This window comes from Ceratotherium simum, chromosome 28, assembly GCF_057802395.1.
Source record: "Ceratotherium simum simum isolate JZ-2026a chromosome 28, ASM5780239v1, whole genome shotgun sequence".
In the NCBI taxonomy this organism is placed as follows: domain Eukaryota; kingdom Metazoa; phylum Chordata; class Mammalia; order Perissodactyla; family Rhinocerotidae; genus Ceratotherium; species Ceratotherium simum.
The window spans coordinates 6185597-6211073 of NC_141927.1; the positions used below are offsets into that span (position 1 = coordinate 6185597).

The 25477-nt window shown below is 43.4% G+C and overlaps 1 protein-coding gene across 7 annotated transcripts in view; it reads left to right on the top strand.

Moving 5' to 3' along the window:
• The window catches only part of MCPH1 (microcephalin 1), a 246496-nt gene that overhangs the window by 185561 nt on the left and 35458 nt on the right, over nucleotides 1-25477 (top strand). The window contains exon 13 of one of the 7 annotated variants that reach the window (XM_087418293.1): nucleotides 4702-4791. The exons of the other annotated variants lie outside the window; for them this stretch is intronic. Within the exon in view, the coding sequence (XP_087274419.1) occupies nucleotides 4702-4776 (75 nt within the window). The 3' untranslated portion in view covers nucleotides 4777-4791. Of the gene's footprint in view, nucleotides 1-4701; nucleotides 4792-25477 lie in introns of those variants that run through there. 7 annotated transcript variants of the gene reach the window in all.

Consider the following 25477-nt stretch of genomic DNA (forward strand, 5'->3'; position numbering starts at 1 on the left):
TTAGCTGGTTGGAAAAAACCTCAAGCCATGGTGAATTTTTAAAGTGGTTCTAGGCTGGTGCTGTTAACCCCTCCCCATGCCCCAGTTTTGTGGCAAATGTGAATCCTTTCTGAAAGAATGCACCTTCATCATAGATCTCAAAAAATTCCTGCAGATAATTTCCCAAGGAAAATGAGCAACTCACAGACAAAAATAAATGAGCATATAAGAACACACAGTACCATTAGCAAAAGTCAGCAGAAAGAAAAAAGAGCCAAAACAGACTGGCAAGAACTTTACATATGGAAGGTATCAGCCACATTTTATAAAATAACTGTCCTTACTGTATTAGTTTTCTCAGGCTGCCATAGCAAAGTACCACAAACTGGGCAACCCACAACAACAGAAATTTATTGTCTCACAGTACTGGAAGCTAGAAGTCCAAAATGAAGGTGTTGGCAGGGCCATGCTCCCTCTGAAAGCTGTAGGGGAATCCTTCCTTGCCCCCTCCTAGCTTCTGGTTGTTTGTGGGCAATCTTTGGCATTCTTTAGCTTGCACAAGCATCACCCCATTCTCTGCCTTTGTCATCATGTGGCATTCTCCTGCGTGTGCCCTTTGTCCTTACATGTCCCTCTTCCTATAAGGACACCAGTCATATTGGATTAGGGGCCCACCCTACTCCATTATGATCCATCTTAACTAGTTACATCTGCAGCAGCTCTATTTCCAAATAAGGTCGCCTTCTGAGGTAGTGGAGGTTAGGACGTATCTTGTTGGAGGACACAATTCAACCCATAACACTTACCATGCTTAAAGATATAAAATAAAATTTTGAAAATACCTAAAGGGGACAGAAAACCAAAGAAGAAGAAAGCCTTGTGGGTTTGAAAAGAAAACTTATAGAAATAAAAAATACAATAATTGAAATTTGTAATTTGAAGATCATGTTTCACAAAAGATTGGACACATCTGAAGATCCGAAGAGAGACTCACAGAGCTGAAAGATGTTAAAAGGAGTCATCTGAGAATACGGCATGGAGAAACAAGGAGGTGGAGACCAGGAAAGAAGGTGAGACACTGAAGGATGGAGGGAGAAGGTCTAACTGGAATTCCAGAAAGAGGAGAGAGAGTGAACAGGGCATATGGTATTTATTTGAAGAGATAACAGCTGAAAAGTTTCCCAAAATGATGAAAGACACCAAGCTACAGATTCAAAAAGCCCAATGAATGACCAACAGAATCATAAGAAGACTAGAAAAAGGAGTGAGAGGAAAGAGTCGAACGTGAATGATCCTCCAGCTCCTGGCCTGGGAGCTAGCCAGATGCATGGTGATACAGGAGAGCTAGGAGAGGGAAGCCAAGCAGGGAGGCAATGGGTACACCTCTGTACAACTTCAGTTTTAACTGGTTAGGAAACATCCAGATAGAGATTTCCTACTGAGTATGTGGGTCTAAAGCTCAAGAGAATGATCTGGGCTGGAAGCACCAGGACCTATTTTCAGTGTCAGCCTTGTTAAGTACTCTTAACTAATATTAAATAATATATGAAAATAATGAAAAAGAACAACTACGTAAGTTGCATAAATATTAACAATCTGGGTTTTTAGATCAAGTTAAATTGCAGATTGCGTCCATCCTCTAAATTTCTGCTCTAAGAGATAGATAATAATAGTAAATAAAGATCCAGTCTGATCAGTAAAAAGTTACTTCTTAGTGTCTATGAGATGTTGCAAGTGACTGAAAATAAAATAAAATCTGTAAGATATAGTCATTAGCATGGTAACTTTTTATAAATTTGTCATTGCTTTCTTTTTTTTTTTTTTTTATGGGGAAGATTAGCCCTGAGCTAACATCCGATCCCAATCCTCTTGTTTTTGCTGAGGAAGATTGGCCCTGGGCTAACATCTGTGGCCATCTTCCTCTACTTTATATGGGATGCCACCACAGCATGGCTTGACAAACGGTGCGTCGGTGCATTGGTGCATGGCTGGGATCCGAACCTGTGTACCCGGGCCAACGAAGCAGAGGGTGCGCACTAAACTAGTATGCCACCGGGCTGGCCCTATAAATTTGTCCTTTCTTTGAGAGCTTTTGTTATGGTTGAATTGTGTCCCCTAAAAATTCACACATTGAATTCCTAACTCCCAGTACCTTGGAATCTAACCTTATTTGGAAATAGGGTCATTGCTGATGTAATTAGTCAAGATGAGGTCATACTGAGTAGGGCAGGCCCCTAGTCTAATATGACTGGTGTCTTGATAAAAAGGGGAATTTGGACACAGGCACACACACAGAGAGAGAACGCCACATGAACAGGAAGGCAGAGAGCAGGTTGATGCATCTACAAGCCAAGGAATGCTGATGATTGCCGGAAACTACCAGAAGCTAGAAGAGAGGCCTGGAACAGATTCTTCCTTATAGCCAGAAGGAAGCAACTGTGCTGTCACCTTGATCTTGGACCTCTGGCCTCCAGAACTGTGACAGAATCAATTTCAATTGTTCAAGCCACTGAGTTTGTGGTTCTTTGTTATAGCAGCCTTAGCAAATTAATACAGCCTCCACAAAAATTAGTAGTAGGAAGGGAATGAATATGTTGCTGCTCTGCATCCTCTACCAAGCACTGTAACCATTTGGCTGTTGTGCCTCCGCTCAGATATTTTAATGATAACCCTGAAAAACCTCACTTTGCAACACTAAAATCGTTTCTTAGAAATCGTAAGGCTCTTGAATTGCCGCCGTGCTTGTGTAAGACTGTCCTTCATGAAGGCCCAGCGCAACTGTTACTTCCTCTAGGAAGCCTCCCTGTGTCTCTGTAGGAAGAATGGAGCATGCCAACCTCACGGATGGCCCCTGCACCTGTCCGTACCTCTATCACAGTGTTGCTGTGAGGTCTGTTGATAACGGCTCATTATCTCCACTAAACTGTGAACTCACTAAAACCTGCGCCCATGCTTTATTAGATTGCTGCTGCTGTCTGTTTTAAGATGACATCTGTGCATTCATCTCAGCAGCTCCTGCTCAGGAAAAGACAATGGCTTACAACAATGAGATAAATCTGAGAAATGCCAGTGCAGGGATCCCATTCTGCAGAGCCATTTATCTCAGCTGCCTGCTGTGACAAGGCCCCCTTCCCCATCGAGCCTAGAGTCTTGCCATTGGATCACACTCTGGACGAGTTGCAAGATACTGCTTTCTGTCCCAGCCATCTTGGTTTCCTGTTGTAGTGGAGGTGACCAAGAGTCTGTGAGGTGGTTGCAAGCCTTTGGGCTAATTAAGTCTTTTCTAAGTAGTTGGACGCCTTTTCCTCGGACCATCTGGAGTGCTTGTACCATGGTCTTATTTGGGGGCTCCTGTTCTTTAAACTGGGGTGTTGCTGGAGTTTTCTCATTGGGCCTCTCTCTTCTTCTCGCCTCATTTGCTCCGGAGCCTGTTGCATTTGAATAAAGCCACTAATATAGGTAAACAGCCCTGAATTGAGTTACATTATCAAATGTGCAGCACGTGATACAGAATAGATTCCCCAGATAAACACATTCACAGATTCTGAATGTGTGAAGCATGACTGAGTCTCTAATAAACATATTAGAACTTACGTCTAAAAGAAACTGTTGTCCTTCAAGATAATTTTTTGAGACTGTAGACGCTTACTCTGCTGCCCCTATAGTCGAGATACTTTTAGAACTCCTTTTGGACAACGGCTCAAAGCCAAAGTGCTTGCATTTGAATATCCTCCGTGATGCTACATTTTCCCTCTTTAAGGGCAGAATAATTTTTATTATGCCCCAAACTGCAGTGTTGTGTTAGGTTTAGGAGGTGACTAAACACAGAACTCTATTATAATCCTATTGGTTTTCAGTGTTGTTTCCTTTTATTCAGTCCAACAGATGTGAAAGACATTGTGCTAGTTGTAAAAGAAATGGAAATTATGGAATTATCGAAAATCTTATAGTCTAGAAAGATATCTAGATGATTCTCATTAATTTCTCCTGCAGGATCTAAGTGATCCAGAGCCTAATTAATCCAGAATCTGTGTCTTCCACCTGCCTCCAAAGTAGCTCTAAAAAACGTCCAAGACTGGGTGTCATGGACAACAAGGTCTCTTTCATGTGTGTACCCTCCCATGAGATAGCAGAATATCTCCTATATTTAGTGAATTGGGAATGGAGGGTTTTCCTGCCTTGTCTGGGAGAGCCTCACTCACCCACTAGGTAGATCAGAAGTGAGCTTTCCTTTCACCAGCAGCTAAAAATACCAGCTTGGCATGGTTTCCTGGATACCCAACTATCCTGGAAAACATTTGGACCATGATCTTTGAGAAGAGTAAGTTTGAGCCACTGTGAAGGCTCATGGGAGAGGGAAAGGGGTGGAAATTCTTTCCCAAACCGGTATTTCTAGGAAAACACTCAGCCAGAACCTGCAGCTGTTCGGTATCCAATATCATTTCTAAACAACATTTTAGTTGGCAAAAGAAAAGTGAGAAAACAATAAGGCTTGAAGCCTAAAACTTTGGGAAACCCCTTTCCATAATGTGCTTATTTAGGGCTTAAAAATATGCCTGTTTTCAGAACATGAGAGCTAATATCCAACTTTTCTAGTCCTGTTTTTTTTTAAGATACATTTTAAATATTTTCATGATTAAAAGAGAAAAATACTTCTTGATCATTTTCTAAACATAATCTAAATCTCATTATGTAATTGGGTTTTTTCCCTTTCTTTTTCAGAATAGACTATTTCATTACTACCAAAATGCCAGTAGTTTGGAGAAAATAGAAAAAATAGAATCAAATGTAAGTTAGTCAGCAAGTATGTATACTTTGCAAGATGTATACTTCGGACGTCTGTAACCCAGGGATGTTGTCTGACAATTTCAAAAGCTCCGTCGTCCACAGGGTAAGCAGACCCATCTGAAAGCTTCTCGGTGACACACACGGGCTCGTTCAGGGCCTGAGCAAATATACAGGGGAAAGGGAAGCCAGGCAGATCAACATGCAAGTCGAGTGATACCTTGTACGATTCCAACTCAGACGCTGGTCTCAGCAGAGCTCATTCTAGCTCGTTTGAGATCGGTTAGATGTTGGAAGTACAGTTTGGCTTCCCTGGCCCAGGGACTCGATTATTCCTAGAGCTACTTCACGGAGTCCATGGGTTTTATGCAGAAGTGGCCCAGAAATCCTAGCAGCTGCCCAGCACCCCCAGAACAAACGTGGGAGCCGGATAATCAGGTCCAGGATGTTTCAAACCAAGACACAATACCAAGGCTCTAGACTGAGGTCGTTTGCATATTATCCTAACTGAGAAAATAAGATAATGAGATGGTTTTAGAAAAATTAGACGAATAAGCAAAGGGCACTGAGGGTGCCTCAGAAGACTGGAAACTGCCCCAGACAGAGCTGCCTCCAAGGGTCAGAGAACCTATTTCATTTCCTTGAAAACCCACTCAATATCTGCCTCTTCCATCTCAGCCTTGCCTACCTGCAGCCTATGCTCTCTCCATCTGTTACATGAGAATAATTGATGTTGCTCTGGAGAATTCAGTGATGTTGGCAAAGTACCAGGTGCAGTGTCTGGTGCACACGTTAGTGCCCTTCCTCCATCCCATTCTCCACTTGACTAGTTATCTAAGAAAGATCACCTTAATGAATGAGACATTGTAGATCCATCCCCTTGAGAAATGACGGCAGTCAGCCCTCCACTGGGTCTGACTTGAGGTGTTAAACCATCTGTCCTCAACATTGGCAGAGCTGAACTGTCTCTCACCCTCTGATTAAATCATGTCCATCAATAAGTAAAGTATTCTTCTTGGGCTTCTTTATGAAAAGTGCTATTTGTATAATTAACAGGTAGCATTTTGGGTATTTAATTCATACTTTTGTTTTTGTTATGGTGGGCGTCAAATTAATCCCTTAATTCAATGCTTAATGTATACACCATGTGGTTTGCATTTTATCCTGACTGAGAAAATAAGAAAATGAGATGGTTTTAAAAAAATAAGATGAATAAGCAAAGGGCACCCAACTTCTCTCCCTGTCCCCAAAGCACATGTCACCAGCAGTCACAGAAAGGATTGTTAGTTACAAGCGAAGGAAACTGATGCTTTCTAGTTTATGTAGAAATGGAATTCATTGAAAAGATATTAGGTAGTTCAAAGCATAATAACAATAATAGTGAGGCTAGGTAGCAGAAGCCACAGCCACAGTTCCCACCCAGAACTGGCCTGGTGAGGTGTTACTTCCCCCTAAGCAAGCGGGAGCCACAGATTTGCAGCCAGCACCACCAGCCCTGAGCTGGGAGACTGCTGCCAATATCAGCACGTTTCTGCCCCTGCCAAGGAGCATTGGCCCATCCCTGCTTCTCGCGGTCACTAGCGTCAGATTCTAGCCGCTAGGTAAAAGGGTCTAATTGGCTAAGTCTAGATAGCTACCACCAAGTGAGCTGGGAAAGTGAGAATCTTGCATTTTCAGGCTCCGTGGTAGGAAGGCAGCTCTGCATCTCACCAAGACTCACGAGGTGGAGATTGTCCCAGCATGCAGTGGTGCTCAGATGCCAGCCAACCACAGACAAAGGTCTCCCCCATCCTACTGAAGTTATGTGACATCTTCCAATACTTCGTAAGTTGCACTATAATTCAAACATTAACAGGTGTTGAGTTGAGTGTGAGCACTTTCTCGATTCAGCTTGTGGCCCTTTATCGCATTAAACTGAAAGAATCTCAGAGTTGGAGAGAGACCCAGAAAGAGCCCTCATTCACAGATGAGACAACGAAGATACGGGAAGGCAAGGTGACTTCCCCAGGCGTCACGATGCTCCTAGTGAACACAGCCTTCTGATGCCTAGTCCTGTAGATAACTGTGCAGGTAATACGTTTGTGCATTGAGTGTTATTGACTCAGAGTCAATAACTATATTGCTTTTTTAACAGGGATGGATTTGCTACTTGTGTATACTTGCTATCCTGGAATCCAATGCCCCTGTGCTATCTGTAGCTGTGAAACGGAGAAAAGCAATTGAACTGTACGTGCAAATATAACCAAGAAGAACACAAGATGAGGCATGAAACAGTCATTCCCTGTCCTCTTAGTTTTCTTTTTGATCTTTAGCCTGTAACTTAAACATCAGAATCTCATGTGAAAACAGAACAATGTCTTCTGACAGTTCTTACTAGACATCCTTACGAGAAAGTTAGGAATTTATATGAAGAAAACACCCCAAACTGTGTGTGGTTAAATGTTTAGTACATTAAATGTAGTTAAATATTTAGTGACTTTCCATAGTTCTGGGGAAATTTTAAATTATATTGGAACTTTTCTAAACTGGTTGGCATTGGCTAAGAGAGGACGACTGTATTTGTTTGTTTTTAATAATGTAATAAGTCCTACGAACTCAACACCAGACCTAGAACACAGATGTCGCCTCTGTGCCTGTGTTCCATATGCCCACAGCCTGCCTTCCCTGCTCTAAGGACACCACTGTCACGATCCTTGTCATTCGGGCCTGCCATGGTATGGCTCTCTCCAGCCTTTTTCTTCTCTACTCTCTCTTCATCACAAACACTGTGTTTCCAAGAAAACGTGGCTCTTCCTGTCACTCTGGCATTTGTTCCTACTGGTCTTTCTTAGAGTCTTTTGCCCAGGTGGGCTTCTCTGTTTCCAAAGCCTTCCCCATCCCTTAAGTTCTGCTTATTTTCCATGAAGACCACTTCGAGGGCCACGATCCTTGGAGAGAAATCTCTCTCTCTTCTGAAGGTCTGCATTTACTTTTTTAGCACTTAGTGGTGGGCATTCTGGTATCTGTCAAATTGAAATTGAGCTCTGGGCCTACATGGTCATGTTCTGTAGTAACTAACAGCCCTTCGGTGAAAATGTGACTTTTCATCTTGGCATGCCCCACCCTGGCTGGCACGGCACCTGGCTGGATATTAGGTGCCCAGAAATTTGTTGAGCATGATTCATGGAGAAAAGGATTGCGACAAATGATAACTGACGGAGTGCCTGTGAAAGATTCCTCAGGTGTTATAAATATGCACAAACACGCACAGATATTTATTGAACATATTCCATGTGCCCGCAAGGCACTGGCTCCATAGCGGTGAATAAAACATACAAAATCCCTGCTGTCAGGACATTCATGTGGCATTACTGTAGTGGAAGAGATAAACATATATGTACGTGTCAAGAATGATAAGTCTTGGGGCTGGCCCGGTGGCGTACTGGTTGGGTTCGCGCGCTCCCCTTCAGCGGCCCAGGGTTCGTGGGTTCAGATCCCGGGCGGGGACCTACATACCACTTATCAAGCCATGCTGTGGCAGCGTCCCACGTATAAAGTAGAGGAGGATGGGCACGGATGTTAGCCCAGGGCCAATCTTCCTCAGCAAAAAGAAGAGGATTGACAACAGATGTTAGCTCAGGGCTAATCTTCCTCACCAAAGAGAAAAAAGAATGATAAGTCTTGACAACCAAGTGAAGCTGGCTAAAGGAATGAAAAGCGATGGAGGTGGGAGCTGATTTCTATGGTGGGATCCCCTCAAGTCTCTCAGGTGAGATGCTTGAGTGAAGGACCGGAGTGAGGCACGTGGGGAGTTCTCAGTAAAGGAACTGAAGTCTTACTGTGGGAGGAGCAGGGTGCTGGCTGGCAGAAAGCTGGGAATAAGTGAGATGGTAAGAAATAAGGGCTTTGGGTGCAATTCCTACATTTTATAGATAGTCTTAGAGTTATCTTGGGCAGGTCATCCTGTGGAAAAGGCCCATAAGCTAACTTGACCCCAAACAGGCGATTGTGTGCAGCGTCATTGTCTTGGAGTCCTTTTTCCTCTAGGTTGTTATTGGGGTTTGTTTGTTTGTTTGTAGCATTATCTTCTTTGGCACTTTTTCCCTAAATTTTGAGTTTTTACTACTTCAGGTGTGTGGACTTTGTTTGGGTGGATCTCTCGATGTTTGTTGTATAAACTTGATCATAAATACTTTGAAATTCTCTCCAGTCGGATGGATGCATTGGTTATTCAGCAAGACTTGCTATCTGTCGCACCATCTCTAATCACCTTCAAACCCTTCTGAAGTTCCTGCCATGGTCACTCCTTGAACTCTTGCCAATTCCCAGGCTTGTCTGTGCTTGAAACCCTCAGGTTTGTACAGTGAATTTGTAACCAAAAATTACAAATTGAACTCAGAATCAATACACACTTTTTTAATACTACAGAATTGGAAGTTCAGGGAGGAAGGAACTTTAAGTTCATCTGAGATGTGAATGCCTCCTCTTCCTAAATGTTTGTATTCATATCACCATCTAGAGTTTAGTGAAGCATGAAAGGTTAGAACTTAGTGCAAACAAGTCACCCACAAAAATATTTCAACTGATTTGAGAGACACAGCAGATGGAGATTATTGTTGAAAGAACTCTTACTAGACTAATTCTTTTTATTTTGATCTCTGCTTATCCCAAGCCTTTTGCCTGCATGTGCTGATACACTCCAAATCTACAATAAACTTGTTACCAGAACACAGTTCATTCCAGCCCGGACTCTTACAGACCATTTTAACTGGGGGAGGACATTTTTTTAAAAGGTTATCTTATAAAGCATTTCTCAGTGTTGGCTACAGCTTCACTTAATCTTTTCCAAAATTTGACAGTACACAAAGCAGTGTGTAGTGACTTTTTAAAGTGACTTGACAATGACACGGTCCTGTCCAGCTTGCACTTTCCAAATCCAGTCGTATTCTGACAAGATGCAGCTATTTGGGGAAGCCCTTGCGTGCAGACACAGTTCTGCTGAACAAGCTGGGCCACACCGTGCCCCCAGTTACACAATTGCCCGCATTTGATTAACAGATAGCAAAGCGGAGACAATCTCAGAAGTGCCCAAATAAAATATAGGAAACTTCCTGCGGAGTCTAATTGGCAGATTTGATTAATAGAGCCATATGGATCATTAGATAACCCCTCCTCACCCCACCCCACTTCCAGCATTCTTGGCAGCGCTATAGGAATAATATTTTATAAGTATAAACTATCCTCCAGCAGTTCAGTTTTGAGTATTGGGGGTAAAAGTGTATTTTTCTAATATTTTCAGACTAGTACACCGTGTCTCTGTGTTCTGAATTTTCCTGTGGCAAAAAAAAATGTTTTATCAGCATGGCGAAGAAAGACCTTGTCCCTGGCTGGGACCCCTTAGGAACAGGAGTGTGGGTTTAACCAGCTCATGTCCAGGGTAAGATACAGTGTGAGTGACATGTGGAGAGAGGGCTGCATCCACCTGCAGCAGCTGCGATTGTCCCGTGAGTTTCCTGTTTAAAGGAGACAGTTCGGGTGAGTGCTACAGGGAAGTCGAATCTGACCGTGGTCACCGCAGCTGGAAGTGTGACCTGGCACAGCCACAGCTGTCTGACAGCCCGTCCCACAGCCACCGGCGCGTCTGAAGTGCAACGTTGCAGCTGGAGCCTCTGTCTCCCCAGGTTTTACTTTTAGCAACTAAGACACGTGATTAGGATGTCTTCATCTTAGAGTTCTGGAACTTCGGGTCTGCCTTTATAAATGTCACAAAACAAGAGAGCACTGTAAATATTTTTTCTTAATGGAAATTTTTTTGTGACATTAGGCGTCTTTCATCTCACTCATTTTGGCTGGATTTCCTTGCACACTTAAATATCCCTCCTTCTATATTGTCCATAAAAAGAGAAAGAAATTACATTTGACTGCTGTTTTCTCCTCTTTATAAAATAAAGCCTTATGCCTGAACACCTGGGTCTATATTTTATTCTTTACGACCAATTATGCCGTGGGATTGCAGGACAAATTTTTTTAAAAAACAGTTTCTGTAACACCATTCTTTGAACAGTTACTGAGTATCTGCCACATGCCAGTCGTGGGGTTTAGGAGTACACGCATAATTTGACTTCTGACGAAGAGAACACAAAATAAAGGCAAACAGGTGGAAAAGTTCAGGGTATCGATAAGATGCCCTAAGCCTCAAGTCTGGATCAAGGGACAGAAATAAATCTGAAAGAGGATGACTGAACGCCAAGCCTTAGGGCTGTTCATGACTGTCAGCCGTGGGGGCCACTGAAAACTCGTGAACAGGTTTTAGTGAGATTGATCTGGCAGTGCTGTTTAGGATGTACTGAAGGGATAAGAGATTTAGAAACTTGCCTTCTGAATCCCATAACTGGCTTTGGCCTACGGTAGCATACCTCTTGTGTCACATAACCTGCCATAATATGGGCATCCTGACTTGAAATTCCTTGAGATGGTTCCTGTGTGATGGAAATACTCCCATTAACATAGTGAGGGCTCTGGGAGTGGGGCTGTCTTAGTGGGGAGCCCTGGGACCAATAATGCCCTCATCTTGGACACCCAGCACTTGTGAGTCAAGCCAGAGCGAGGGGCATCTGTTTCAGATTCTCAATGCTGGTAATAGCCAGTTATTTTTGTTGTCAGTGATGTGTATTGATTTGGTGTGAGCAGGGTTGAACGTCTCTGGTGGTGGTCTGAATTGTACAGACCAGAAGTCTATACCTCTTTCTTTTATAAAAATAATTTGACAGCAAAAATGACTCACTCAAGTCTGGCAGATATAGAGTCCTCTGAATGGACTTCTAACTCGGCCATGTTGGGTTCCAACTGACTGTCCTCAGACTTTGCTATCACAAGATCTACTTCTGGTTTAGATTTTGTTTGTTGTTTGTTTCAGCTCATGACTTTTTTTTTCTCCCAGCTTTATTGAAGTATAATTTCCATACAATACAATTCACCACTTTCACTGTATAGTTGGGTGACTTTTGGCAACTATGTACAGTGTGTGATCACCACTACACGCAAGGCACAGAACGTTATTTTTTTCTCATTTAGTGACTGGGGACATTTGAGTCGTTTCCAGTTTTTGATTAGTATGAATCTGATTACGATTTTTGGCATACATTCGTGCATAGTCACATATCAGTTCATAATTTTTCAGGAGAAGAGCAGTCTTGGGGCCTGGATGGTTTATTGTGGTCTTAAAAAGTTTGCAATGATAAGGTTTCAGCCAGTGCTCCTTTGTAAGAATGCGTTCTTACTTGCAAGGGAGCTTTGGTCAATGAGAGAGAAAGCAAATACTTGTGGAGACTCTGTCCAGAGAGCCCAGACAGACTAAGTCAAAGGGCTGTGAATTAGCAATCCCCAGAAGCGTATGGGAGGGGACACTACCCTTTCTCACCTAAACTGATGATGTGATTTGTGCTGTATGAGTCTGAGCTCTCTGAGCCAGTGAGGGTCCTCTGACTGATGCGTTGGGGGATAGCCCACTTGAAAATCTCCCCCAGGGCAAAGTTCCACAGAGTTCGTAGAGGCTGTTCTACTATGGAACTATAGTATGTTCTACTATGGAACTCATAGTTCCATAGAGTTCTGTAGAGTTCAGGCTCACTTCAATGTGAGGTATCTCTGAACCATTTTGTCTTAAGCTTTCCAAAGTCTGGTCATTTTGGGAAAACAGAAATGAATTTTCACTTTGCCAAGGGAGGATATATAGGGGTCTGAGGGTGAGGAATTGTTTATGATGGTTAGGGAGGGGTGCTGACAGCAGCTAACAGGGCTGGGTCCTGAGCAGACTGACCTCCACCAGTGCTGGCACATGGGCACCTCACCTACTCCTCCCCCCCGGTCATTGTCCATGACGAGGAGGCTGTAGCTGCAGGCCTCAGGTCAACTTTATATTTCAGAGCCAGGAGGAGGTTTGGGCCAACCAGGCAGCTGTCAGTCTATAAAGGGTGCTAACCTTTACTGGAACAAGAACTAAAAACTCACTTAAAATGTTTTTAAAAAAGGAAAAAAGGTTTAAAAAAGGAAAGAAAGAAAAAGAAAGCTGTGTTCATGAGAACGTCCCTCAGAAAACGAACTTTGCAGTTGGAAGGAATAGTTTGATAAGCAATGTCGAGGTAGGATGAGACCCCCCCACACCCCACCCGAGGGGCATGCTGGAATTACAAGGAGGATCAAACACCTTCCTAAGGAGGGCGGTCTCATAGCTCTGCAGAGTGGGGTATGTCAGTTTGGGCCGGCCCTGAATTGCTTAGGACAATAGAAACACTGAACCCTGCAGCTCTCACCTGTTCTCCAAATAGATGTTGAACAAAATCATTAGTCCACATCTGTTTTAAATGTTCCTACGTCATTGGCCTATCCAGGACACTGCTAAGTCCTGGTCAAGCTCGTCTTTACCGTAACTGCCCACCTCTCCTCAATGGCCTTCAGTTCAGGGGGGTTGTTCCCTGCAGCGTCTGCTAGCACAATAGACAGATTGGAATCCTAATTCTAAGAGAAAAGACTCGAATGGGGACTTCACATAGTTTATAATCTAGTTGTGACTTAACAGAGCATCAGAAAAAATGATCAAAATGGTAGAGGGGCAGAAATTACAGCATTGAAAGAATGAACTGGTCATCACTGAAAATATACTTTTGCTTTTCCAAATAGATTTTTCTTAAATAATCAATGCTTGAACATTGGAGTATAAAAATCATCAGAATACCTAGATGATAAATTGACAGTAAGAATTTTCCCAGGACCTGTTCCTCCCATAGTCTCAGGGAGGCAGGTTTGTTCTATAGAGATAGATATTAGAGAGATGTAGTGAAATAGAAATAAAATCATTTTACAGAACTCAGACTTTAATGATATTTTCACTTATTAAGGATTCATTTCTTTTTCTTCTTGAAAAACAACTGATACCTCAATTGATGGGAACCTTTTTTGGTGTAAATTGAGGCTATAATAGTGAGTGAGGAACACTTATTTATATGCTATACTTCCTCTTTCCTCATATTTTATTACTAAGGATATTGACATGAAAACAGGATCTTCGTGTCCAATGAGTTCATCTACCGCCGATTTCCCACCAGAAATTCCAGGCTTTGTGACATCAATGTGTACTGCTCTGGGTGTCATTTGAAGAGCAGGCATCTGGAAATGATGAAATCCTGAACAAAAAGGTTTTGTTTTCAGGAAGACAAGCCAGAGGGGAAGGGAAAAGGAAATGAAACTTCAGTGAGCACCTACTGTGTGCCAGGCACTTCTACCTTTCATCCCAATGTCACGCATTCCTAAGGTGTGCGATGAGAACAAATAAAAACCGTGTCAGTCACAACTTACAGCACTCTCAAGTGTTGCTATGGTATTTGTTGTGACTAAATGAATTATCTGTAAAGTCTCAGAGATTTATTAATTTTTAAGTCAGTGTACAGCATTTGAATACTTTTATATCTTATTTGTCATAAAACTGAAATGTGAAGATGCAGCAATATATATTGGATAATTCTCTAAATCTGTTTATTGATATGAAAATAATTCAAAAGAAAAGTCTCAATTCATAAATGACTATATTAACTTGAAAATGCCTACAAGACATGCATTAAAAAAAGACACATTTTGTCTCCATATTTTCTTATTCTGTTGTATTTCAAATGCTACCCTCATTTTAAAACTTTCTGCCTTAGAAAGTTCTTGATAATAGCAAGAAGTGGGGGAGTGAGGAACAAACATTCAGTACTAGAAGAATGATTGAGTGTATTATGTAGAGTTGAAAAATCATTTTTGCAGAGAGTTTTCAACAACATGAGAGTGTGTTATAACATTAAGTGAAAAAAATAAGAGTCCAACTGTGTAATAATTATACATAGAAATAAGAATGAAAAATGAAGCAAGAATGACAGTAGAGGAAGGAGTGGAGGGGAATAACACTCTGTCTTAAATATGTATCAGCCTGTAATCATTTCATGCGTGAAGAGAGTGGAAAACATTTGGTTTATGTTTTCTGAAATGTGTCATAAGCTAATGTCATCAAAGACTAAGCAATGAACACAAAAAGCAAGACATCCTGGGTGGGAAGCAGAAGATGTTGGCACTTTCTCAAGTCAAACTGGCTCTCAGCCACCAGAGAATCTATTGGTTTCTGAGTTCAGATTGATAAAGGGCTTAATCTGGAATGTGGCTCTAAAACCAGTTTCTCTTGTGTGGCATGTTGGATGCCAATCTGTCTTGAGACCTTGTCACAAGCGATAACTTATCCTAGGAACATGACAAAGTGAACTACAGGAGCAGAAGGAAAGGATTTGGTGTCTAAGAACTGTGGTCCTCCTACTAGTAGTTCATAATCTCTTAAAGTTACTGATAGAAAAGATCTCTTATTAATGTATCTTCTGTGAAAGGCTGCCTGTTCTTCAAATAAATAAATAATAACTATCTAAGAAAGAAAGATTTAAAAAATTATAAATTTTAAAAATATAAACGTTGAAGAGCAGTTTAGAGTTTCAAAAGTTCATTCCCATAGGTTGGCTGATTCAACTCCTACAGTAATTCTCGGAGGCAGGTATTAGGATGATCTCTGCTTTGCAGAGGAGGAAACTGAGGCTGCATGAGGTGACTGTGACCTCCTCACTGGCCAGTGAAGACTGGCTTCATCTCTGGCCTTCTGACCCCAAGGCCACCTCACTGGGCACAATGATTGATTAAAATCATTCTCCTTAGCTACATGCCTACTTTTTATAGCAACTGTGCTTACTGCCTGGAGGCTACATCATGGTTGAACTGGGGTCTATTGTTTATTAAAGTCTTGTTCTCATGTGGTGTTTATAGATTATCAAATGTTGAGTGATAAACCCTGGTAACAATGATTCCACACTGCTGGCCCACGAAGTCAGTATATGCGTGGAAATTCCCCCGTTGAAATCACCCCATGTGAGGAATGCATGGTTAGACTAACAGGTATTTTTCTCCTCTCTCCAATAGGTTTTAAAAAACCTGAATTTCCTTAAATGCAACGGTATTTTAAGAGCCCTTTAGAAATATCTTTGCAGCCTTCTCTCCAGCATGCTTTGTCAGTTGGGTAACAAGCTCTAGATATCCACTATATTCCAGGAGTTATGGCCCTTAGAGAAACAAATAATTTTGGTACTTCCTGCTTCAGCATTATTGGTGAAGTTTGAGGGTGGAATTTTATGGAATTAGGACCAAGAGACTCATAGCTCGTGTATTGTGTTTGAATAGACGAGCATTCAGGTCTTACTAGGGGCAACTGAGTCTACGACCCATAAAATTCCTTGTTTTGATCTGTGGCAAACTCTACGTTTATTGAAATGCAAAGGAGAGGAACGTGATTTTATGTGTCTATCTAGGTAGCAGTGGGTATATTGTGTTCACTGTAAAATTCTTTCAACTTTGCTGTATGTTTAAAGTTTTTCACACATAAAATGCCAGGGAAACCTATGGGACAGAAGTGGGGAAAAGTTCTGTGAGGCAAACTGAGAAGAGAAAACTATAGGGGGCCCTGCTGGAGTGTCATCATTAATAAATTTTTTCCTTTATACATATATTTGATGAAGTATTTTAGCATATAAAGAATAGAAAATGGCACAATATTAATGGACCGTCACTCAGCTTTATCAGATCTTCGTATTTTATTGTTGTTGCTTCCACTTTTTGTTTGCTTTTCATAAATAAAATATTGCAAATTTTACAAAGTTAAAGCTCCCTGTATATTCCTCCCTACCTGATTCTTTCCTCTGTCCTGCCTCCCTAAAGGTAATTGCGATCCTGAATTTGCCTATTATCACATAATTTTTATGTGGTTTTTCAAATGGAGAGGTTTCATGCAGAGAGGTAAAGAGCACTGGTTTCGGAGTCAAACGTGGCCGGGTAGGAATGCAGGCGTTAGTGCTTTCTAGAAAACAAGTAAGGTCCTTCTGAGCCTCGGTTTCTCCATTTGTGAAATGAGGATAATAACCCGCCTTACACTGCTGGTGGGAGGGTTAAATGAGACGTTCGAAAGCACTTGTGTAGCTCCTGGTGGGCGGTGACCACCTGGTAAGAGGTGGGAGGTCAGAGCCTGGATACTCAGAGTCGTTTCTAAAGGAATAGCATGGCAGCATGACTGCTGACACTTACAGATCCCAGGGGACCCATCTCAGTCACAGTCCTTGAGCTGTAAGAACCTCAGCATGCCTCTGGGGACGTCTGACCTCGCGGTTTGCACTTAAGGAAACTGAGTCCCAGGATAAGCTAAGGGGCTCCATCTCACTCAGATCTTGGTTGGTGGCCCACCGGGATGGGGCAGTGACTCCTTTTCAGGGCTCTGAACCTCAACACAGTGCCACCCCCCCAGCCACATAAGAAGACATTTGCTGAGAAAACCCCCACCCGCCTCTGCTGGTTTACAGTGGACTCCAGACCTTGGGTGTGAAGATTTGTTACAGTCCCGTTTGATTTTAATTCAAACACACAAGGGTCTTCCTGCAATCGTCAGTTTCTCTCTTTTCTCTTTTTAAATCAGAGTCGCTCTAATGTTTATGCTGTACTTATTTATTTTTAAAGTAATCTAGGCCCTTGTTTTTCTCTATTTTTTTTTTCAGATAAACAAAGAGCTTTATTTTTGTCTTAAATTGCTGCCTCAAGAGTGTGGTTCAGATCCTATTTTTTACTGAAGGATTTCTGACTTTGCTCGGATTGAGAAGAGGTCTCAGGCACCTTTATAAATCCAGGATTGGGGGATATTATCGGTATATTTTTATGGAGCCTGGGTAATGCCATGAAGTTGTTGCATAAGACTTCTCGAGCAAAGAAGAACGCCTTTCCCTAGTGAAGGATTTTCTCTTGCTAAGATTGACAGCGTTCAGTCAGAGCAAAGCTCTGTTTATTGCTTTCTTCTCATGTGAACATGGGCTGTCCCTGGTGGGAAGCATCCTAGCTGGCACCACAGTCAACCTTCAGGCAAACAGAAGCTTTGGAGAGAAAAGAGGTGATGTGCCACAGACAGCCTCGCCACGGCCTCTTTCCACATGTCCGTGTTTTCTTGTAGTCGGCACTGTGACAAGTGGTTGCTCAGGCAAGGTTGGCTGCTGTGCTCCAGCAGGACATGGTGTGGAGAGCAGGAGTGTGGCTGCACGTAGGAAGGGAGCCACAGTACCAGACCTGCCCCTGCAACCTCCCCACCGTATGCTCTGGGCAGACCCGGTCAGGTGGTTCCTTGTGCAGGATCTTGGAGAGTGTTTACTTTGGAGGATTGTTTGTTTTAAGAAAATTCACTGAAGCAGATTAGCAGGGAGTTATGAGCCAGGTGACGGCACGTGGGTGAGGGCTTTACCCACAACACCTCATCATGATGGGAGTCACCGTTATGGAATTTGACCTGTGTTTTCATTGTGGTCCAGCCCGGGGATAGGATACCACTCCCATGGATCATGCAAATCCTTCCAAAAGAGTCCCTCGGGGCCCTCCGTGGAACAACTAGGGCATTACCAAGAAACATGGGCCATTGATCATGTCCAATCGATTTTGAAACAATCCCCACCCCTCATCCATCCGCCTGACTGAGGAGCCTGCTACGGTCAGGCTGGTTCCCTGGAGAAGGCTGTTGGGACCACATGATGGGGCATTTTTCTGTAGAAGAAAAATCTCAACAGCTCAATGCCCTCTGGCAGAGGATGGCAGGGGAAGACAGCTTTGCCCTCCAGCCGCCATCACTCATTCCTAAGATTGTATAGAGAGGGAAGGGGAGGCATAGATACATCATAGGTCAAATTGTAACTTTCTGCTCTGGAGAAGGGCCTCATTTATGGGGCAGAAGAGAGATGGTTTTAGCTGCCTCTCCTCGGTTTTAGATCATTCCTTACACTTGCAGTGTTGCCGTGTATGGCATGATGGTTTTAGACTTTTCTTTAATATCAAAGTTTTTCAAACTATTCTTGACTTATATAGTAACTAAGAACCTTTTGTAAATCTTAGACAATGTAACTGTCAAGAACAGACGATTTGAGATCGAGTTTATTGCTAACTAACTTACTGACTTGAGACAAATCGCTTTACCTTTCGGGTCCTTAGTCCCTCAGTAAACCCTCTGTTGAGCACCCCTCTGTGCAGGGCACTGCTCTGAGTACTTGGGTTGCCTCAGGGAACAAAAGGGGCAAGGATCCTGCCCATCTCAGTCCGCTCAGGCTGCTATAGCAAAACACCGCAGGCTGGCGCCTCATAAACCTGGAACACTTCTCCCTCACAGTTCTGGAGTGCAGGGTCAAGGCTGGCAGATTCAGTGTCTGGTGAGTTCCTGCTTCCTGGTTCTTAGACAGCTAGCCGTCTTCTCGCTGTGTCCTCAAGTGGAGGAAGGGACCAGGGCACTCTCTGGGGTCTCTTTCATAAGGGAACTGATCCCATTCCTGAGGGCCCCACCTCCTAACACTGTCACCTCTGGGACTAGGTTTCTACTTTGAATTTGGGGGGACATAGACATCAGACCACAGCACTGCCCTCGTGGAGATTTCATTCTAGCGGGGGAGACAGACAGCGAGGAATGAACAGAATAAGCAAGTCATCTCAGTGCCGTGGAAGGGAACAAGGAAGGAAACCCTGAAGGAGGGGGGGGGTGGTTATCAGGGTGTGCAGCATTATGCCATAATGAGACAGAGGAGGTGCTGAAAGAGGTGAGGAAGTTGCCAATTAGACAATGGGGAAGAGTGTTCCAGACGGAGCCAATGCCCTAGAGGGGGTGCCTGCCTGGTGTGGAGGGAGCTGCAGTAGGCTGTGAGTCAGGAGGTAGATAGGGGCTTTTACTCTGCGTGAGATGTGGCAACACTGCAAGTGTAAGGAATGATCTGGCTCCAGTCTGAAAAGAAGATTCTGGCTGCTGTGTGGGGAGGAGACTGTTGGGGTGAGAGTAGGTGACAGTAGATCATAACAGAGTTGTCAGGAGAGTCAGGGACAGTCGTGAAGGTAAAGGCACTTTACAAATGACAAAGCACCAGAAAAGAGGTAGGCGTGATTATCTTCATTTCACAAAAGGGAGAAAGATTAATTCCCCAAAAAGAGCCTTTGAAAGTCAGATGAAGACTTTAAGCAATAAATAATAATGGTCACACGGGTAAGTTTCTTCTTTTTTTTTTTCCCTTTTTTACAAAAAAAATATATTCCTGTGTCCTTCAAAACAGTTTTTCACATGCATTTGGCATACATTCATGGAGTGCCGCTTCTATGTGTATTAGTCATGCTGAAGAGAATAAGCCATAAGTGACACATTTTTCATCTAAATTTAAAGGATATTGGACGATATTTTGATAACTTTATTGGGCTCAAATCTTAGCTTTGCCTCTAACTGGAACTGGGCCTTTACGGAGTCCATCACCACTGTGGGTTTGCACTTACTCACCTGGCAGGTAGAGGAAAGGGCGGGATGAGCTCTAACGTTCTTGTAGCTCAGCCAGCTTCAGAATGCCTTCACAGGTGGCCCTCTTATTGCATCATCCTGGGTTATAAGCAATAAAGGAATTGAAGGTATCTATCTGTTGAGGAAACTAACTCCTCTGTTCAGGATGGTTGGCTCCATCGCTTCAAATGTAGGTATTTTATGTGTCTGGTTACGTGACAGCCAAGAAAGTCTAGAGACTAGAACAGTAGATAACCCGGTGACTTAGGATGGGCAGTAAGGAAGCCCGAAGTTTGGGACAAGTGTGGATAGTGGGAGGAGCACATGAGCATGTGGGTGTGGATGGGGTCGCATGGAGGGATTCCCAGGAGGCAGGATTGGGGCATTTGACATTGTATCCCCAGCAACCGCACAGCGACTGGACCACAGTAGATGCCAACAAACTAGAACTGAAACGACCCAACCAGATCAAGGTCAAAATAATTCCCTTTTGTGCTGGAATTCATAGTCTTTAAAAGGGCAATACGCTGCAGTGGAGATTGTTAATTATCAACCACTAAATGGCCAAGGCCCAACTGAGACAATGGAGAAGGACAAAAGGTAAAGAATGAAAGGTAGATCTTAAGTGTTCCCATTGCCAAAAAAAGGGAACTGAGTGAGGTGATGGATGTGTTAATTAGCTTGATTGTGGGGATCATCTCACAGTGTGTAGTATATCAGGACATCACATTGTACAACCTAGATATATACAATTTTTATTGGTCAGTTATACCTGGGGGAACAAAAATAAGGAATGAATGTGAGGGCCCCTGTATGGACGATGTGGTAAGATTCAGCAACCAATCGGTGCCATTGGTAAATTAAATCAGCAGAGAATCTAAACTGATTCTCTAGGCCACTCTGGAGGTTAGGAAAGGAGCGATGGTGCACAGTGGTGCACAGAGCACGAGGTTGAGTCCAGCAAGGCCGGACAGCGTCCTCTTGGTTCCTGGGTGTGACTCTGAGCACTTTCTGTCCCTTCCCTGCATCTCGATGAGGGTAGTGATCTGCTGTAAGAATTAAGCGGGCAGCTGTGTTAGCACTAGTCCCGGGCAGCATGCCCGGTGCTCATAAAGGCTCCGTGAAGGTTATCTTTACCATCATCACTGTCAATATAGAGAAAATGTGGAAGAAAGGGAACAGAGGCAAGACAGCGTTTCCTACCATTGTCACCCTGTGCTTCAGGTGGACGTTAGACGTCTAGAAGGGATTCCTTAAGTCAAGGCTGGAATACAGACTTTAGAGCAAGGACTGGTTACTTAGTTCACAAGTGACAAGTCTGACGTGTAAGATGGACTTTATGTGCTAGTGCCAGGTGCCACTCGGCACTGCAGACACCAGAGACAGTGCAGAGATAAATAACAGGCAGCCCTGGGCCCAAGCTCACTCTCAGCCAGATGTTCACCCTGCCCAGCTGGGACACTGCCCGCTCTCTAGGAGCTGCTATTGCTGCTTCTGGAGGACAGGAGAGCCCAGCAGGCTGAGAGCTGGTGCCTGGAAGGGGGAGGGAGCGAAGGAGGAGGCCCTTTCTCTTTCCTAATTTCTCTGTTTCTGGCAACATATCCTTCAATTCAGTCCTGCTTTTCTCAGCCTCTAACTTTCCTGTGCTGCTTCTGAACTCACCACTTTCCTACATGTCATATCTCCCCTTTGTGAGCCCACATAACCACTGCCCCAGGTGGGTGCTCACCCTGCCCTCATCTGTCTCCTTGGAAGAAATGTGAGCTCCTCATGGCAAAGTCTTATGCTTTCGGTTTTTCTTCCTCTGGCACCTTGAATAGAGCCTTACGTGGAGTGAATGCTGGTCAGTGCAGGCTGAATGAACGGTCATGTTTCCAGGTGATGCTGTCCCTTTCCACACAACATTAGCTTAGCACGTCTGCAAGTGTATAATTGCCCCTATGTCCCCCACAATGAAATGAGAATGTCCCCACTGCACAGAATTTGCAGTGGGTCAGGAAGAAGGGGACACAATGGCAGTCGATCAGCCTCCTCAGAGATGCAGCGTGTGCCTCGGAAAGATAGTGGGTTTCCAAACTAGATGGAGGTCGGGGTTAAGAGAGCGTGTCTGCACAAGTCTAGGACGCAGCACAGGAGTGAGCCTTTTGGAATCCCAGGAAGGGCCAGAGCTCCTGAAGGGAATGGAGGGGTCAGAAAGCAGGAGGCCAGGCAGAAGCCCCTGAGATCGGAGACAAAGCTCGGTTCCCAGCCTCAAATACCAAAGAGAAAGGAAAGGAGACCCGGCTCCTCACCTTGAGATGCCTGTGGGTCAGCAGTGAGTACTGTTGACCGGGCTTGTCGGGAGGGTATCCTCCAAAGAAAGCAGTGGGCTGGAGGGGAAAGCCTGCCTTCAGAGGTCGGTTCTCTTACTGGTTTAAGCAGGGCTTTATCCTCAACAGTCAGGAAGCTTTTTGAAAAGGTAATTGGTGCTATTTACCCTGAGCAACCCTGTCTCTGCCACTGTTCTCAGCTGAAGCACACACATCTGCACCCACGTTTAAGTGGTGGGTCTGCAGGTGGTTTCAGAGCAGAAGGTAGAGGGACACGCGCTCGTATTTCGCTGTTGCAGCGTGTCCCTTAGAGAAGGCGCGTGTGGAGCGGGTCTCTCACGGTGGGCTTTCTCTTGCCTGCTGTAAGGTAAGAAAAGCTAACCAGAACCTGAAATGAGCTGACACAGACAGGACTGGAAAAGCCTCCAACTGCCCAGAACTGATCATTTCTCACTGCAGCCTGGCTGACGCTGCAGATTCCCCATTGGACGCATTTCAGATTTTGACTTTCCAAAATAGAGTGCTTTTAAATCAAAACAGAAGGAGCTCTGGCTCTCACTTGGACTCCGTACTAAAATACGTGCATACACGCCCTGTACATATGCGCAGATATATACAGACCCCCGACTTAACTGGGAGAAGAGGGAAAGCCGCGAGAAGATCTGATTACTTCTGATTAAACCATATATTTTAAAAAGCATTAAACCTATTCAGATGGCACTTCTTGGAGCAAATATATGGCTTTTAAAAGTTTTGGTAGAAGTGACCATTTAAAGAGCTCCTGGGAAGTAAGAATATTCCTTTCATCTCGGGCTCGCATGGTCATAAATAGGAAGGACTCCTCTAATCTCAGAATCTTAAAAGAAACCTTGATGTGGTTACGTGATTACCTAAAGGAATGCCTTCCTCCCCGGCCCGGAAGGATATTTTTAAGAGAATGTTAAACTTGTGACAGGAATTATTGATACCTTTGGAATTTTTTTCTCAAGTGACTCAGGCTCGCTTTAAGTCATTGCCTAGGAATTAGTCAGGGACCGCATGACGCCGGTCACCACGCCGTGTAAAGTGGAGCAGAGCCTAGGGAGAGAAGGAGAAACCGAGGATGTTCTTTTGTGCGTTATTCTTATCGTGATGAATGATGCTTGTTTTCCTCTCCACTTTAATTAGAATGTTTCTACATTTGCCAAAGAAAATGTTGGAATGGAGACAAAAACCTGAAATTATAGGAACAGGGCTTGATGTAATAGCTTATTTGTAAAGGAAACACAACTTGTTTGGTATTTTATTGAAACAGGAAGTTCAGAGCTTCGGCGCACACAAGTACAACAAATTCTCAGGTGCTAGTTGAGTCATCTGTTGTTGGAAATAGTCTCCTGGTAGTTTTCCCCTGGATTTACGTTTTTTCTTCATTTTTGGTTTTTTTTTTTAACTAGTGGCAGTGGATGGGGGTAGGAAATCACGTTCAGGTTCAACTGGAGATTGTGTGCACTTTTAAAAATATCAACTATCAAGATTAAATAAATAGAGCAGGGGAATTCTCTCCTTATACATACAGACATGCATTTTTGTAATTACCTTTGAATAAAATAAGAGAAATCATAGTGAAATAATCATTTACCTCAAGGCTATTTCTATTGCACAAGTAACCATCAGTCAGGGGAATGGATGAAAAGCACTGTGAATTTATTTCTTTATATTCTATTTGCTTTTAAGCAGTTCATAAACATTTAACAGCAGAAGCTGAATAACAGTTTAGGAATATTAAAAACTTACAGTAATGATGTGAGCTGAGTTCGTATAGACACAAATCTTTAGGTTTAAATTTCCCATCCTTTTTCTGAGAGATTAGGCTGGGATGCTGCCTTAAAATATGCAAAAACTGTGGCCACCCTGGCTGGAGTTCAGTCTTTTGAAAATTCCCTAGTGCACTGACAAGTCAGGTGCTGCTCCTAATGGAACTTGGTAAGGAGCCCAGGGAGGGGCGGGGAGAGTGCATGAGTATTAGGGTCCCTGCCAGTGATCCCCAGACCTTCTCCAGCTTGTATGACCTGGCCTGGCAGTCTCACCCCTCTGCTAAATTAGGATGGTTACACTGCCCTATCCATTCGAAGATACGTCAGAAAGATGCCCAGATGCAACACGAGGAAGTCTTTGCAAAGGGAACAAGCGCTCACCAAGTGCTCAGAATAACTGGTATTCCTGCCAGAGCAGCAGTACCTCTCTCTCTTTTTTTTTTTTAGAGCAGTCTTAGGTTCAGAGCAAAATTGAGCAGAAGGTACGGAGAGTTCCCATGTACCCCTTGCCCCTATACATGCACAGCCTCCCCCATTATCAACATCCCTCACCAGATGGTATATTTCTTATAATTGATGGACCTACATGGACACATCATCCACCCAGAGTCCATAGTTTAATTAGGGTTCACTCCTGGTGTTGTACATTCTATGGGTGTAGATAGATAGACAAATGGATAATGACATGTATCCACCTTTATAGTATCACACAGAGTAGTTTCACTGCCCTAAAAATCCTCTGTGCTCCACCTTTTCAACTTTCCCCACCCAACCCCTGGCAACCACTGATCTTTTTACTGTCTCCATAGTTTTGCCTTTTCCAGAATGTTGTGTAGTTGGGATTATATAGTATGTAGCCTTTCATATTGGCTTCCCTCACTTAGTAATAGGTATTTAAGGTTCCTCCGTGGCTTTTCTTGGCTTGATAACTCATTTCTTTTTAGTGCTGAATAATGTTTCATAATGTCTGGATGTACAAGTTTATCCATTCACATAATGAAGGACATCTTGGTTGCCTCCAAGCTTTGGTAATTATGAATAGAGCTGCTATAAACATCTGCATGCAGGATTTTATGTGCACATAAGTTTTCAAGTCTTTTGGGTAAATAACAAGTAGCACAATTGCTGGATTGTATGGTAAGAGTGTGTTTAGTTTTGTGAGAAACTGCCACACTGTCTTCCAAAGTGGCTGCACCGTTTTGCCTTCCCACCAGCAACGAGTGAGAGTTCCTGTGGCTCCA